Below are 18,108 nucleotides of genomic sequence, written 5' to 3' on the forward strand. Positions count from 1 at the left end.
TTGGAAAGCTGTGATCTAAGGGGTAACGCAAAGAAATTGGAATTTCAACAGCACAATGCCTGTCGTGTAAAAAGCTGTTTTTCTGTAGTGAGAGCATAATTCTGACAATGCCCAATGCTGTGTTGGCTAAAACACCGCATCTAAGTTGTGAAAATCAAATAGGAGCGCTCAGTCAGATCACATTGGAAGCAAGCCTGCCTATAGGACCTGGCAGTAAGATCTTAGATGGGACCAAGCAAGATGTGAAAACATGGGGTACACGCTGCATAGGGCTCCAGTCTTCTCTGCAGGTTTCGTTCTCACCCAGCAGAAACATTCAGTTTACTCATATACTTTCTTTCTGCTCTCCTCCTTCTGACTCACATGTTCATGTTTAACAGCCTGAACACCATAATAATAATAATAATAATGTATGTTTTCATTTATAGCTCATGTAACTGCATTTTTGTAGTTTCATAGCATTGCCGCACGTCTTGCAGATAATGTTTTTAACAACCCAGGCACAAATAGATATCACATAGGCCGAGGGCTTTAAGTGGGCTGGGTCTTGCTGGTGCACCAGCAGTTCTAAAAAGCAAATGCTGGGACGGGTCTTTAACGGGGTCTCCATTTTTGCCCGCACCCTCCAGGCAGAAACCTCCATTTTGTCTGAATGTCTGCTCTGATCCCGCTGCTTAAGGGAAGTTCCTTGCTACAGGGAAGCATGGGTCTTTTACCATTGCAACATACTCTGCAGAACAGCAATATAATGCAGAGTACATTATTACAGTGTTCACTACAAATGACATTAACTGTCATTGTCCTCTACTAGGGAAGGTTTCTGCCCTTCATGTGCTTGCATACTTCTGCAATTAAGGCAACGATTATGCTTACATGCTGTTGTTGCACAAAAGGACATATGACTAGCCAGGCCACACCAAGGTCACATAATGCTTTTTTCTTTCTTTTTTTTCTGGCAGTTTATATAGTGTAAACTTGGCCCTAGCGCACTAAAGGGCTTTACATGTAAACCATATATTTTTACATGACAACTGTTCTGCAGGAAGAAAAACTTTGAGTGTGTAATCGAGGTATTGAAGCATATATTTTGTTAAACACCAGGGTTGTTAAAAATAAGTTGTGCAGGAAAAAAAGTTTTGAGAGAAAGGCAAGGGCTTTACTTGGATATCCTGCGTTAAACTCAGGAAAAACAGAAGATGGCCTATTTAAACTAACCTTTTCAAATCCTCCCTTTGATAACCAGCCCCCATTGAGAGAGAAAAGACTTAAAAGGAAACAAATTATTTAAAAAGGGCATGGAAATGTTCACCCTCAGATATAGCCAATGGAAATACACACCATTGACAAAGCTGACAACCTGGGCTTGTTGTATCAGCCATGTAACTTGCTGTATTATATATCTGGGTGCAATGACAGCAGCTCCAAAATACTAGTGGGGAGGCACACTATACAGAAGCACATATTATTAGCTTACATGTTTTAAGCCACATCCGTAATCTTCTTGCCACGCCCCTTTCAGGAACCCACCAGTTTTTTCCTACCACTTGAAGCCCTGCATAGGCCTTTCGTCGTAGGCCAGGGTTTATTTAATGAAGCATGCTACAAACAGTAACTTGGTACATTAAATTTTTTTTCTTTCTGAGCATGATGAGCTGCCAACTGTGGTAGACTTTTATGTTTATGGTAATTCAGCATTAGTCGTATCATATTGGAAATTTGTATAACACGCCCTGGCAGCCGGGGCTGCCGCAAGTTGCTGGAATCTTTGTTTCAATTCTTTTGAGGCTAGTCTTGTTCATTATTCTATGATTCTACCTCCTGTGGCCTTGCACCCCTCACACTGCAGTGGAATAGAAAGTGTGAGCATTTAATTGTCCCTTTCCACCACCCACCTGGGCTCTGCAGGTAGGGCCTTTTCCTGCAAAGTGTGGCCCGCACTGAAGTGGCCTCCCACTCTGTGCACTGCCTGGTCAATAAAACATGAACATTGCCTATTTTTCTCAGAAAGTAAATGTAGGTCAAACGGTTAGTATGTGTATGGAAATGAGTGGCAAACTGTAAGGTACTACACAATAAACATTTTGGTAACTGTCAAAGTCATTTTACACTCATTATCTGATCCAATGAAACCTGTTACATATGTTTCTGTTATTATATTGATTATACCGTAATTGCATGTACATGTGATTTTTCTAGGATTACCTTCGTCGGCATTCTTCCAAGGGCAGGATGACATATTGAACATTTAGTGACACCCATATTTTCTGCATCTACAAATCTGTCAACTGCCCCCACACCGTGGTCAAAACACACACAGCCATTTTGTTTGTCGGGAATGCTGCTACCACCAATTCATAAACTACAATGTCTGCTTGCTCATTCAATCTTGCTCTCTGTCTCACTCTGAGAACACGGAAGAGAACACATATGCGCTTGTACAGGCAAAGCATTGCAGCGCTATTTGGTATCTCTCTGATGGCAAACCACGCAGCTGGATGAAGTCATGTTTTTTAGGCCTCAGCTCTAGACGGAGCATATGGGCTGTCTCAAACCGAGACATGCTGCATCTACTGGATGGGCTTTAGCCTGCCCATGGGCTTCCCATTTGCTGCCACCATCATCACTCTTCAGTTATATCCACATATTCCAGAGCACACCATGCCACATATTTCCTCTACACAGCTTCACACCATGCCATACAATTCCACAACAAACAATTCCAATCTAACACATCACTCACTCCCTTGCACTATCATCAACCCTGTCATCACTTCCCTACACACCCACTGCCTCTCTCATCTCTCCCTCAGACTCCCAGTACCCCCTCTCATCTTACAATACCGCTGATCTCTCCCATCCCTCCCTCACGCTCCCTGTCTTCTCTCTATACTGCCTGCTCACATCCGCTACCTTCCTGTACCTCCTCAGGCTCTTCACTGGTCCACCTCTCGCCTCCCCCCCTATTATTGGTGCCCCTTCTACTTGTACCTCTATCTCTCTCTTTCTTACTTTCTCTCACTGCTCTCTCTCTCTCTCTCTCATGCACTCTTCCCGTCTCTCTCATACGGTTCACTTGAGTTCTTAAGCACTGTTTCCATACCATGCCTTTTCACAAATTTCTGTCCCTAATATCCACACTCTCCTCTTATTCTTTAAGTGTTTTACTTTCCTGCATACATATGTGCCCCCACTTTATGCATCTATGACCTCCTCTCCCCTTCTTTCTCACATACACTTTCTGCTCCTCTATCTCAAATTTCTGTCCCTCAAACCCACACTCTCCTCTTATTCTTCAGGTGTTTTCCGCATACACATGTGCTCCCTTTTATGCATCTGTGGCCTGCTCTCCCCATCTTTCTCACATACTCTTTCTGCTCTTCTATCTCAAATTCAATCACAATTTCCTGCACAAACTACCTATCCCTCTCTATCATCCATTTCTATCTATTTTGTGCAGCTCTCACCCCTATCTATTCACAATGCACCACAATTCCACTACGCAAATACACCACACACTTCCACCCCACACAATTTCAAAACTAACAACTTGAATACAACCAACATAATTCCACTGGACACCACATACATCCACTACACTCCAAACCAAAAAACATATGTAAAAGACATTGTCATTTACGTCTATAGTTTTAACCCGTGCAAATTCGAGACCTATTGTAAAATCATGCAAGCTAATATATGTGAAGGTCTCTGCTCATTGGCTGGGGGTATGACAATGGTGATTAAGATGATCAGTGGCTAACAAAAGCGAGACAATGAAAGGCTCAGATTAGATGAATAGTTTAGAGAAATGCAACAGCACCAAAAAAGGGGGAAGAAAGGTGTCTTAGAATATGTCAGTCACAACAGCAGTCCCAGCTCTAGCTAGTTACTCTAACACTTTACACTGGTATTGCATGTATGTTTGCATAGATATTTGTATAATCTGAACTTCAGAAATATTGGAGTGTTGATAGATGGGCCAGCCCATCAAATAATGAACTCCATTTGGGCTGGGCAGTGGAAGCATGTACTCCACTGACCTTGTAGCCATACAGCTCACCGTATTGAGGGATTTCTGACAGCCTGAAAATCCCATGATAGGTTGTAGGACTTCAGTCAATAATATTAAAAGTTGGGGAAAAGTCCAGCTGGCGCAACTGCAGGGTCAGCTTTGACAGCGAAGTGAACAGATTGGTTGAGTTTCATTGCTGCAATTTCACCCTGGTTCAAGAGCAGTTATTGCGCAAGAGGAAATTCTTGTTGAGTTTTCCTGTAGCTGGATAGTAATTTCTTTATTTTTTGAAAATTCTTTTTATTGAGTTTTCAACACATTTAAGATCACACTACTGTATCACTGAATAGCACTCCATCCCATGCCCCCCTTGCACAACATCCCATTTAGTTCTGGAATACCATGAAGTAGACGTCAGTTAAGTCTACTGCTACCAATCCGGTTCACTATAGATGGATATGTGCCATGGACAACTGTGCACTTTCCACCAAGAACTTCCTATGGGTGGCCAGCTCTGGGTGTTTTGTGCTGTACTTTCCACTGTCCCCAGATTCTATCATACTTTTCTGGTTACCCTCTGGATCTGTACACTGCTTCCGCAGCTACAGAGCAGTTATACCATCCCTCTTGGCTACTTTGAGATTGTGGGGGGCCTGCATCTCCATTGGCCTGCTTTGTGACATTTAGCAAAAACACAACCGGTCCCAATCATCAGTTTTTGTCCCCTTACCCATCCCATCCCAGAAATACTTCCATGATAGCCAACGTGGGATTGTGTTCTATCAGAAATCACCATACCCTTTGTAGGTTAGGGTATAGCAGGATCCAATACACCTGAATCACCTGGCATTTCCATACCACATGCATGAAGGAGCTTCTGGCCTGTCCATAACGAAAATATTCAGGGCAGCTATCCCTCCCCATCCTTCATAGCCTCTCAGGGGTTTAATATATTCTTTAACCTGGTCTAATCTCAGGTGAGGCAATATTACCCATTTTCGGCTGCCATTGTTTGCCTTAATCCATATGTCATCATCCAAGGGCTGACTCATATCTTTCCTGCAATTTGTTTAGCCAGTCTGGGACATTTAGCACCAGAATTCTGTATAAGCAAGATCTGCCTTTCCTACCAATAGCCAACATCATGAGTCAGATTTCTAATGGACTGTACTCTTGTGAGCGCTGTTATGTGGCCCGTGTGCCTAACCAGTGCATGTCCGCACAGTAGGTAAATAAACAACTGGGATCTCTGTAAATCCTCTTTAGCTTCAAGTTGGTCGTAGAACATCATATGGTATGTCTGCCAGAGGTCTCCCTATTTACAGATCCCAAACTTATCTCAGTGCCCTGCAGCCCTACCGTTTCCGTTGGGCATGTACCCATGCACAACAGCTTCTTCCTAGTAGGCAACCTCCAGTTAATCAATGGAATGGCTGGAACGGCTAAAATGGCTGGAATAGTGGGCAGGAGAAACTCCCCATGCAGCCAAAACCCTGGTGCTTACCCGGTAAAGGGAGTCTGCTTAAGTTTCGTGGCTGGGTCCCCCCGGTCCCCAAAGATCCAGTCATTAACCGCCAGCAGCTGAGCTGAGCTACCCAGTATTATAGTCTGATGTCTACTGCCCCTAGTCCGCCATCACAAAGGATTGAATGCACTCCTTATGAGAGATTCATGGCACCGGTCCTCCCTACTTGTAGCTATTGATGTTGAACTGTAGGGTTGTAAACCAATGGGTAAGGATTTTCTGGATGTAGTGTGGCAAAACATACAACAGCTGTGGCAATGCCACCATTTTGAAGAGGGCTATACAACCTCATCATGGAAGTAAGCAACAGTTGTCTCAATCTTTAAAGAAAGGTGCACAACGTGACCTGGCATGCCAAAGGCCCATTTAGTTGATAGATGCCACAGATAAGGTTTTGGGCAGAGTCCTCCTTGCACGCTTGAAAGATTGGGCATCAGAAAATTGGATTCTGTCCAATACTCAATATGGTTTTAGGGGAGGGCGGGGTACAACTGAACAATATCTTAATTCATCTTTAATCATTAATAAGCACAGAAGGTCCTTGAAGAGTTCTATCCATCTGGCCTTCATGGATCTATCAGGTGTTTTTGACGGGGTCAACCGAGATACATTATCGGCTATGTTGGAAGTTATGGGTGTGGAAAAAGCGTTAGTAACCCTACTCCCCAGTCGTCACTCCGGTACCACAGTCATAGTAAGATATGGCAGTAAAGGGAAAAAACACATACTTAGATGCCTGTCAGGTTTTAGCACATTACACAGAAAAGGTCAGTAACTTCTCATACTTGGGCAATCTTTTTAGCAAACTGTTGAGATGGGAACCTCTTTTAACCATAAGAGCACAGCAGACAAGTAGGGTGACGGATGCACTATTCCGTTTTGCTTCTAAATTGGGGACAATTTTTTGTCTTGATTGCATTGTCCCTAGGGAGCTGGGGGTCTAGTCCTTTTTCCTGTTTGAAAATTAATGAAAGATTTAAACCATACATTGGGGCATAAGCCTGTGAAGGAACTAATTACCCTTTATAGCCAAATCTCTCTCTATTGCCAGGTATGGAGCTGGGGTTTGGGGCTACGCTAAAAACCAACAGTTTGTAGGAATCGAAAATAAATTCATGAAAAGATTACTGATGCTCCCAAAAAGTGTTCCTACCTCTTTTGCCATACAAAACTTAACTAGAATTTATGGAAGACCGTATAGGCAGTGCCCCTTTTCTTCTATAGGCCAAGATAGGGACCTCTGAGGATTTAATATGTTCATGTGATGTTATTAAAGATTCCCAAAAATCAGACAATGTTTTCAAGGTTCCATGGTTTTAATATTTGGAGAAGATTTACCATGAGATTGGTCTGGAATACTTTATTGAAAACCCTGAAGGAATTCCCCTAAATGCCAAAGGAGTTTTCAAGGAGGCATACTGTTCCAGGGGCAATAGGCTTATTAGTTACCAACATGACAATATTGGAGTCCCCTGTTTGCTTCCTGCCCCTGCACAATGTTATCCATTTATTTCTACTAAGTTCCAGTTCTGATTTTATCTAACAAGGTTCTGTTTATGCACTGTGCACTTTGTTGCCGGCATTTCCTCGCCAAGGAGGGTGATCAAACAAGGTTATGCTCTGCCCATGTGATAATGTCTCAGTTTAAAGAACTATGGACTTTGTTTATTTTGCACATTGTATAAATCAGAGAGAACTAGATTTCTGCTCCCATTACTAAGAAATACTCACTCTTGCTCGTATTGATGGTTTTAACTTCTTACTGTCTTTGGCTACGGCTGAAATCTGTATTGCAGTAGCTAACTACATAAGAGACTCCATTGCGATCAGATAGCTTTAGGAGTAAAATCTGTACAGAGATTTTACCTTTTTATGATGAATTGTGTATGTATTGTATTCTAATCATATTAATTTGTAAATCTTTTCATGGTTCTCTGAGCTGAAATAAAGTTATTCTTGACTTGACTGGCTCTATACTCCATCATGATTGGGGGGAGATCTATCTCACCATATTTCCCTTAATTTTGCGTGTCAACGGGGTCATATTCCTGTCCCAGCTTTCCTATGGGTCTCATGTGTTAGAAATTGGGTTTCTGGTTGGCAAAAGATTGCAGCCTGTCCAAGCAGAAGCGGTAATCCTAGTCAGGGTAAGCTAGATACACACTAAAAGATAACCTGTGTTCACCCTCTGGTAGCTTGGCACAGAGCAGTGAGGCTTATATAAAGAGGCAACGTGTAAAGTGTTTGTGCAACACACAAACACACAGCAACAGAAAGAATACCCCACAAAAAGACTCCATACAGGTTTAGAAATACTAACACTATTATAAACAAAACAAGACCAAAATGACAAAAATCCAATGTATAGAAGTTGAGATATTTAATGTTAAAGGAATACATGCAGTGAAGCGCTTAGAAGCAAGTAGCATTAAAAACGTTACTTTACATCATGTTGGACCGGGTCAAAGTCAACGTTCAGGCTGACCGCGTGGAAGGGCAGGCCAGCTACAGGACCCATGCAGGACCAAGTGATCAAAGTACCTTTCCTGGTCACATACAGTGAGATGAGTCGATCTGTTCCACGTAGTGATGGCGATGTGTCAGTTCAGAAGATGGGTGCTTGAGTCGAGAGGTGTTGAGTGATGTGCCTCACCAGATTCTGCCACACAGTCGAGGGGATGCCTCGATCTCACCAAGCTGCAGTGGCGGAGATGCGCTGTCCGATGCATTAATCTCTAGAGGCAAAGTGCTGGTTCAAATGTGATGTGGCAATTAAACTCCAGCAACAGTGTTGATCGCCGGTTCTATTATACACAGACAGGAGATGCACCAAATTCCATGTTGCAAGTATCTGGGCCACTTCCAGTAAGCTTCAAACAACGAAAGAGTGTAAATCAATAAATGTATAGAAGCACAAAAGGAGAGAAGATGAGTATGCAAGTCTTATTAGATTTGTATAGGAAGCCCTCACTCACCACCCTGGTTGGTGACATGCTTCATCATCCGGCCCACCGGGAGAAGCCAAATGCCTCCCCGGTGTGCTACAACGCCAGGATTACTGCGGAGATGGTTAGTTGTGAAGATTATGTAAATGTGAAAAGGGTTTAAAAATGTCCAGATTGTGTCTCACATAAAAACTTTATTCTGTGGCCAATCTGACATATTAAAAGCAATGTGTTTAGGAAACTACCAAGTTAATTGTTTGGCTATTTCTACTTAAAGTGGGGAAAACATGTTTCTGCCCTTGATGTGTGATTTACTGGGCATTCGTCAGGACCATGGGGAGTGTACCTCGGCGGTATGGGCACGCTAAGGCCCACCCTGACCAGAGGACGTGAAAGTTAAATCAGTGTAAAAAAGATGCAAAATGAACAAACCAACAAGTTGTGGGAAAATTACTTCATAATCAGAGGAACCTGTATAGTTTGAAAAATAAAAGATCCACTCCCCATAGGTCTCGGGAGGGGGGTGGAGGCGAAAGCGGCACACCGCCCGCAACGCCTGGCACCCGTTCGATACCTGCGTGTAGCCTCTAACCGAACCACTTCCAGTAAGTTCAGGCACAGGAGCAGGGGTAAGCCAAAAGCACCTGGAGATCACTTGGCGGTAAGGCAGAGCCAAGCTCTCCTTCAGCAGAGTCCGAGAGCAGCAGATAGCAGGGCAACGCAAGATAGAAGCAGGCCTTTCAAGCTTGCAGTCTAAAAATGAGTCATTTGAGCACCACAACAGTCCTTCTGATAGATTCAGTTCAAGATCTATAAGTGTCTGATTTTCGGGGTGGGGGTCAAAGACCCAGTACTTATACCCAAAAGTGCCTTTGATGTGAGGGTGTGACTTCAAAGCAGCCCTCTGAAGTGCATAGGTTCTCCTTTCAACTCAGTCCTGTCCATCAGGGATAATCTGTCCTTTTTGTGAGGACAGGACACTGCCTATTCAAGTGACGTGTTAGACCCTCCCTTCCACCCCGCCCAAGCAAGGCCATCAGAATGCAGATATATTTAGATGGGTACTCAGATCCATCTATCCTTTATGTGTTGTGGCGGTCTTGCTTGAATGCACAAAGTGTAGCTGTCACCCACCCCAGACGTATATTAGAGACGGGCTGTCACGCACAAAAAGCAGTAAGTGCAATGTCTACTTTCTAATAGTGCTGTAAATAAATAGAGCCTAAAAAGAGCCCGTTTGACTAGGGCCTGTGCAATGTGTCTTGCATGAGACGTAGTATTGTGACCTAACTCAACCCTAAAGTACCCAACTTTTCCCCCAACAACCCTCTAATCAACACTTCTAAAGAGGAAGCATCTGCCGCCCCAAAAACAAGCAACCTGAATAGGAACAACATACAATACAACATAGTACTCTATCAAAATTAAGTAATCACCATAGTCTTGTGTAGCAGGGAGTGATTTGCCCCAAGACAGCCCCTCTTTACAGATGCAATGCGTCTCTTCTTTGTCAGCGAATGAGAATAAACTTGTAGCTCTACATGGAAGAAAGGAAGGGAAGGGACCAAACTCTATACCACTGAATAACATCTCATCATCCACTAGTAGCGGCCCCTCCCCCATGATCACCAGAGCTCTCTGAGGAGGATGTCCTATGTCTGTCCTCCAGTTGTGACCACAGTTGGCCTCCTATCAGTCTGCTGAGTTTCCTCCTAGAGTGGGATGGTTGACCCCCTTCGGCCTCCCAAATTGTCATTGGTTCCTTAGTTGATATGGGCAGTTATTTCCTCTCCGCCGCTCAGTCCCAGAGCTCTTCCGGACTCTTAAACAAAATGGTTCTCCACTGATACATTACTTTCAGTTTGGCAGGGTACATCAGCATATATTGAATGTCCTTAACCCTAACTTTTCACTTAACCTCTAAGAAAGATGTAAGAAGGGGCTGCACTTTACCTGCGTAATCAGGGGAGAGCATAACCATAGAGTTGGTGCAATGGAGGTTGTTGTGCCTGCCGCAGGATATAGTCTGTCCATAAGGTACAGTATACTGATGGTAATGACTCTAGGCGGTCTCCCTGGCTGTGGCCTTATGGCCAGTGACCTGTGCGCCCTTTCCAGAATGAAGTAGGAGGATAGCTCACAATCCATGATGCAGGTTCTGAAGTATTCTGTGGGGAATTTCTCTCATGTTGCCCACCCCCTCTTTTCTACTCTGGGCCACCAAATCAGCTGGGCTGTCACAAGCCCATGGCGGTGCTTAAAATGAAAGGTGGTCCCTACCACTCCCCTCCCATGTGGCTGTATCCTCTCCCTTGCGAGTCAAGAGTCAATGCAGAGGTAGAGGTAAGTCGCTGCAGTGAGATTGCAGCTCCAGGTTGTGTCTGTTGGCGGCATGTCCATCTCCCGGCAGGTCGTTGTTTGCCTCATAAGTTTCTCTCATCCCGACTCCCTACATGGGCTTAGGTTGGCCAAAGGGGACAAGTGTAGCGGGCACCACATGGATGTTTGCATCCAAGAAAAGGTTGCCCCATAGTTGGCTCAACCAGGCTGCAGTTTCAGTCCTATCCACGTGTGGTGACCAGTCCATCTCCTCCACTCTAAGGTGCCCGTTACATTGTTACGGGCCACCACCTGGAAGTGAAAGCAGCAATGTGCCACACCTCAGCCACGCGCCTGTCTTCTCCCCCTCTCACGCTCCAGGAGTCGGTTTGAAACTGTGGGTTCACAGCTCCAGGTGGTGTTTGCCTCTGGCAGGCCCATCTACAGGTAGGCTGCATGCACACCCAGGCCGTCGATTGCAGAAATTGGCTCTCTCATCCAGGGCTCCCTGGGTAGGTTCGGGTGGGCCAAAGGGGGTGATTATAGGACCACTGCACTGGTGCCTGCAACTGAAAATAGGTCACCTAAGGTTCGGATTCAGCAAGGTTCTAGGAGCTGGCATGTAGCTCGCTCAAAATGCGGCTACCATCTGAGGCTGCTTGGCCACGCCCCCAGTAATTTCTTTCTTGATTTCTTTACAATGTAGTGGAGGTGAGTGATCTGTCAATGGTAGGCGAGCCCTTTGGGAGCCAGGATGGTATTTATCAGATAAGGTAGAAACTGTATTGTTTAGAAAGAGCCATACAAGATTTCTTAGGTAAAGAGCAGAGTGAGCACTTATGGTAGCAGCACACGTATACACTGCCAAATCACTATTATTCACTGTTACTACATCTTTGATCCATTACTCACAAAAGCAATATTTCACTCACACATATGTTCTGCTTTTAGGTGATGAGTACAAGGTGCTAAGGATGTGAAATGCCAAAATGAGAGTGAACATAGTATGCTGTTTCTTGTACATATGTTTTTTATTTGCTTGAGGTGTGGAGCCTTTCATGACTTTCATCTCCAAGACTCATGACAGTCTACATTTGTTTACAACGGTCTTGGTAATGCTGATCTTTTTTATGAAATTTTCAGGATCCAGACAATCTGCTTGAAGAAGTACCGCCAACAGAATACAGGGATGACTTCCACATCCCCAACTTTTCACCTGAGAAACAAGTGAGTTTTCTTTAAAATACAATACCATCATGTTCATGTGCCTTCTCTCTCAAATTCTGTTTCTTCCATACCATCTTCACAAACAAAGTACATCCACATGATATCACACAAATAACTTCCCATGGAAACTATACTCCATTCTCAGAAACACAAGGAATTCTTTACGTTATTAACAAGGAGTGAATGGTGTAGCAACTCAATCCGTCTCTCATCCACTGGTACCCTTAGAGAGCTAGAGCTGATTTCTTAACTTCAAAGCTGGTTTTAGAGCACAGTTTAAATGTACAGAGGTGGAATTTATCTCCTGAAGGAAAAAGAGATTAGTTAAAACAATTACCCTTCTGACTACTAGACTAACCTCTTCTGCGAAACAAAATTCACTGGGGTTGATCCAATTTGTGGGCGAGCAAGGATCTATAGGCTAAAAATTCCCTTTCACAATAGGAGCAAATTTAGCTTTTTCTATCCTCACTTCTAGACTAGACAAAGAATTTGGCTGGCCTTGGCTTTAATCAATGGAGAACAAAGCTCCTATTCCTTGGGGTCAACCATTTACTGGCAATGCCCACAATTTGCGTTTTTTGAAAAAAATAAGTCAACTGTTATACATGTTGTCATGTCTAAATAGCCTTCTTGTTTCCATTCTCTCTATCTACCAGCTTGACGACATGATCAAAATGATGAAAAGCACTCTCCGGTTGTGCGAGTTCATACTTTCTAAGTAGGGTGAGGTAAGATTTTGATGCTGTTTTCCTGTCAATGTGAGTGAGAGTGTGAGTACTATCAGACTAAAAGGATCACACAACAAACCATCACTTATCGATGGGGGTCACTGGAATGTAATGTAAATGTAGGGTGGATTTGTAGAGAGCTGCTTGTCACCCGTGAGGGTCTCCAGGCACTTCTTCCATACAATAATGGGTTTACTATACTTGCCAAACAATCCACCCTATGCTACATAGTTTACAGTTCTTTTACAAATAAATGTTTTGCTAGTTTAGAAGAATCAAAAATTACACATGGTGTTGCTCTGTGGCAAACGTTAACTACTCACCTGAATTTATCACCCATGTGTTATACTGGTACTAGAGAGGCAAAACATTTTGCGAGAACAGCATTAATATTTTATAAAACAGCAAAATAGTATTGTCACAGAATGTACTACATTATGCAGCATAATTTGCACTGTGTTCCATAATTTGGCGTTCCTATGTATCTCATGAATAACAATATTGTGGGACACTAATATCATTGATAAAAAAATCAAGAGACAAAATATCAAAAGGTAAGTATGTAAAGATTTTCTGTACCTAATTCAACATATGTGTACCAAAATACATATACATATATCTTTATTTATTTGGAGTTAAGAATGGCAAATGTATATGTCCCTTTGTGCATTTACCCTTTTTTTTTTTTTTTTTAATCTCTTTATTCGCATCAGGTCGGTACACATAAGCATACAGTCACATAGTGCATTTACCCTTTAATATTTTGTCCCTCGATATTTTGTCCACAGTATTACTGTGTCACGATATTCTTGTACTAGACGTTCAAGAGTACAATCAGCCCTTCTTAGTCTCATAATTCCAGAGCCACTTATAATATAAGGCCTTTGGTTACTGTTTTAAATTACATTACAGTTATGAGGGTTGAAAAGGAACGAAATACATAGGTTTTCAAGAGCCTAGGGAAATATGTAACCAACAATGGAACTAGCGAGACTGAGCGATCACATCCCATTGTTGCTGGAGGAGGAGAGATTTCGGGTAGGGGTGTCCAAAGCACTCATCATCATAAAAGAAACACCTCTATTTTGGGGAAGATTGGGTGTAAAACCTTTTAGAAGAGAACTACTTTACCAATTCAGAGATTCATCATGTGAGAATAGAGCCACCAAGAGCTTGGCTGTAATTCCTCTATGGATGCTTTGTGATTGCACAGAAGACCAAAATAATTCTGCAAATTTGGTACAGATGCAAAGGGGGGGGCCCATGAGTAAGCATCTTTATCTGCCCCCTTGAGTCCGCCCAACACTGTCATGGAAACATGGACCGACTGACCTCTAGTTGGCAGCCCGACCGCCTAATTATGATGCAACCACACATGGTGCGGTCACATACTTACATTTCCCTATGGGAGCATGTGTTGTGGCTATAAATAAGCTGTAGCACAAGCTCCCATAGAGAAATGGGAGGCCGTGTTCCTCCCTGCACCACGTGGCAGGCACCTCAAGGTGCCTGCCACACAGTGCTGGGATCAACGTGCCCCATTGGACCCCAACCAGAGGCCGCAACAGAAGGGGCCCTGCTTGAGGCCCCCAAACACGCTTTCCAACAGGCTTTCCATGTCGGAAGCCGGCATGGAAAGTCTGCCCCGGAAACCGTGCATCATAATTAGGTCTCACGGTTTTATGGTATTTATTATTTGAACATTTCCGTCTGTATTTGTCCATATTTATTTTTTGGCCAGCTTATTGGTATTTATCCATATTTAATTTGTGTTGTTTAAATAGATGAGGTGATAACTCGTGTATTTCTGCATTTATTTAACAGATAAATGTGGACTCATACTTAAATGCCTGTCAGGTTTGAGCACATTACACAGTAAAAAATATAAACATAATAAACCCACATTAAAGAAATAGTGTAATAACACATATACATGTTAAGATATGCAGTAATTTAAGGACATATCATTGAGTTTTGTAGCTCCCCTTGCTGTCATTATGTACAGCTACTGGCCTGAAAGTGATTAATCTCAGTATGATGAATCACTCAAAAGAAGCTAAATTATCTGTATTTTTCCACTTTCAAAAATAAATACAGACAGGGGAGACAGTGTTTTCTGTCTGTGTTTATCTGTAAAAATCAGACAAAGCGGAAATCATGGAACCCTAATCATAATATGGACAGTATAAAAATGCGTCCATATGAATTACGGGCCACACTCCGACAGGCCGACGGGCTCCTTGAGCCTGTTGGAAGCCAGCTGGAATGACTGGCCAGTTTCATTTCCGACAAGCGAAATTGTATTTAGGGGGTCAATAGTGAAACCAACCATCTCGGTCGGAAAGCTTCCGTTTCGACCGAGATCGTAATAGACCCCTAGGATTGACATTTATCAGGCCTGTTTCACATTGTTAAAAATAATCTGTATGATTCCAAAACAACAGGGTGTGACACTGGAGAAGACAAGAGGCACCTGCTGGAGTACAATATTGTATGGCAGCACATTTTCATAAACTGCCTTACCTCTTGTCGTATTTGAAGAGTCACAATCTCTTCAGTGCTGACTCCCCCGTCACCTTGGTTAACGTTATTCAAATTCTTTGCAAGCCAAAGTTGAACACAGAGCAAAATATATTTTATGAGCTCCTGGTGCCTCCATTGCTTGCTGGACTGTGAGGATGGGCAATTGCTTACTTGACCTATCTGACCTTGTACTTTTCAACTTTCAGGTTTCAACCTACTTACCATTTCTTTGGCCTTTGATTCGACCACTGCGACTGATACCACTGACAAAATGTATTGAGGATCCCTAACCATCTCCCTTTCTCATAAACATTCATTGCTGAAACACAATATTCCACCAGAGGACATCCAGAGAACCATTAGAAATCCTTGAACAGTAAAGCTACACCAGCCATAGAGAAACATGAAGATTTGACTTTTGTGATTTGGCGAAGGACGACAACCGCATCTCAGGAGTATGGCTGAGGATCACTTCGAATGATAACGAAGGACTACTTCCCTGTGGTCCGATGCTCCTACATCAAATCATTCACCAATATCATCCATGACATGTTAGTTCATAATAACTTGAGCAATATTAAGCAGTTGTTCAATAGACACTGTACAGCCATGGTGAACTTTAAATTGCTTACTATTTGTAATGTAAATCTTACTGTTTAACATGTTTGTATTGCAAATGCTCCTGTGCAAACTCTCGGAATGTGAACATTGTACATTATTTTATGTAATTTAATTTAATTTAAGGGCCCTTGGCAGTAAACAAAAATGTTTAAAAAATTAAATCACTCTTGTCTTTAATGAGGACTCTCATATATTCTTGGCTACATGACTGGCATAATCCTTCAAGACAGAGTTTCAAAACTAAGAAGGTGTGGGGCATGTTGCATCACAATGCGTCACTCTTGAAAAATCACTCTCAGCAATGTTTTTCTATGCAGAATTTAGGATTTGGATGGAGCATGCTTCTTCAATCACATTCAAAAGTTTGAAACACAGAAACCCACTGGTCTTTGTCTATTAGTTCACTTGGCTCAGATCTGTGCAAGGGAAACAATATGAAAAAAACAATTCTGTTCATTAGACTAATTTGTAGGCCTGGGCGGTAAACTCTGCTACCCTTGAGGAGTTTGTGGACTTTTTCTAACTCTGCACTCCGCATGGACCGCAGAGCTTCTAAAAACTCAGCATATTGGTGTGCAGCAGATTCTTTCCTCTCTCATGGCTTGCCAATATTGAGTTAGCAAGAGCGAGCTAGGAAAATCCAATGCTAGACTATCTCCTGGCGAGATTTCTCATTACGAGGGGTCGCGGTAGGTCATTACTGCTCATGTTGAGAAACATGCCACTTGCATTGAGGAAGCTGCCACTCGAGTAGAACATCTCCAGTGGCAGAAGGATGCACCCTTTTGAGCTAAAAATCAGCAGTGCACCTTACCTCACTCCATCGCTTGCGGAACTCCATGGAGAGTTTTTGGGTCACTCCGCAAACTCTGGCCAGGCCTCCTACTTTGTTCCTTGTTTACGAAAACGCTTATGCCAGCCATTAAGAATCTAGGAAACCGCATTTACACAAACCACTATAAAAATACATTCCTTGTTGATCACATTTAGGAATCTTCTTTGGCTATTCTCAACGATCATCGTAATTTGGGGTGTTCAACGGACAAAAAGAATCTTACTGTTTAAACATACATCTTTCTTAAAAAAAGAAATAAAGGACAAAACTAAAAAAAGTGAAACTGTGCACAAGCCCCTAACTTGAATGAGAACTTTACCCCAAATTATTTTTTCTACTCCTTACTCATTCTAAGAAGGAAGATATATACTTCAGGGTCACATGACTTCTCTGTCACAGGTCAGAGACGAGATAATTGGAAAACAAACCCCTGCCACTGTGTGTCTCAAAATGTCCTTTGTGAGAGAGAATTTGCTTGTTGTTTAGCAAAAGTGGGAGGGATGGGATCAGATAAGCAGGATGAGGGTTTGGTGCTTTTTATTGCAGGCTTAATACTGCAATCTCTGGAGGGATTTCTTTCCTCATGATGCCCCTTATTACTTTGTCTTTACTTGATACGCGAAAACTCATGTCCTATGGTATAGTGCCTCACTAAAGGCCTTTACTAACTGACTCTTGGGGTACAAGTCTTGAAGGCCGAAGAAGATTTGATTGTGTGAAAATTGTCATAACAATATGATAGTGCTACTTTGATTCACTTAATCTCCCTGTGCCTTAAAAAATGAATGTGTCCCTCTGTAATGCAACTGGTGTTCATGTGAGGAGCTCTGATACCTTTGGGTCAAGTGTGCCCTAAATAAAACTGAAAAGAAAGTGCTTCACCCAACAACAGGTTGCCAGGCTCACTCACCAAACAATGGGTTTTAATGCCGTTCAAATAGGAAACAGCCATAACCAGGCGAAAGTACAATATAACCCTTTCTCTCCTAAGGAGAGGGAGAAAGGCTTTCTAGAGAACTGGGAGCAGTACTTGTTCAAAGGACATCCCATCTGATGAGGTAGAGGCCATTCTTAGGTCGTAAAAAGGAGTGTAGGTGGTTTTACATAGCTTTGCTGATCTGACAACAATGGTAGGCTTGAATTCACTAACAAAATATAATATTTAGTATTTTTATTCTTTTATCCCAAATTTATTGTTACATTGTTAGTACTGATCTTGTTGAGGTGACTGTTGTAATAATTAGATAATACTAGAGGATAGGATTTAATAAAAACCCATTATATTAATTATCTATTGCCTGTATAATGAATTGAGTAGACACAATTGGGGTAGGCACATCATGGTTCCTCCAACTACTCTGTTAGGTGTG

At 42.6% G+C, this 18,108-nt stretch overlaps 1 protein-coding gene across 4 annotated transcripts in view; it reads left to right on the plus strand.

Annotated features, from left to right (window-relative positions):
- Positions 1–16,059, plus strand: part of LOC144781800 (maestro heat-like repeat-containing protein family member 2A) — a 91,561-nt gene extending 75,502 nt beyond the window's left edge. Inside the window, exons 16-18 of one of the 4 annotated variants that reach the window (XM_078660803.1) lie at positions 11,945–12,028; positions 12,688–12,759; positions 15,489–15,997. In XM_078660803.1, coding sequence (XP_078516929.1) covers positions 11,945–12,028; positions 12,688–12,753 — 150 coding nt within the window. In that variant the 3' untranslated portion in view covers positions 12,754–12,759; positions 15,489–15,997. Of the gene's footprint in view, positions 1–11,944; positions 12,029–12,687; positions 12,760–15,488 lie in introns of all 4 variants that reach the window. The other 3 variants (XM_078660804.1, XM_078660805.1, XM_078660806.1) reach the window with 3 other exon arrangements.
- The last annotated feature ends 2,049 nt before the right edge of the window (positions 16,060–18,108 follow it).

Source organism: Lissotriton helveticus, chromosome 9, assembly GCF_964261635.1.
Source record: "Lissotriton helveticus chromosome 9, aLisHel1.1, whole genome shotgun sequence".
NCBI lineage: Eukaryota > Metazoa > Chordata > Amphibia > Caudata > Salamandridae > Lissotriton > Lissotriton helveticus.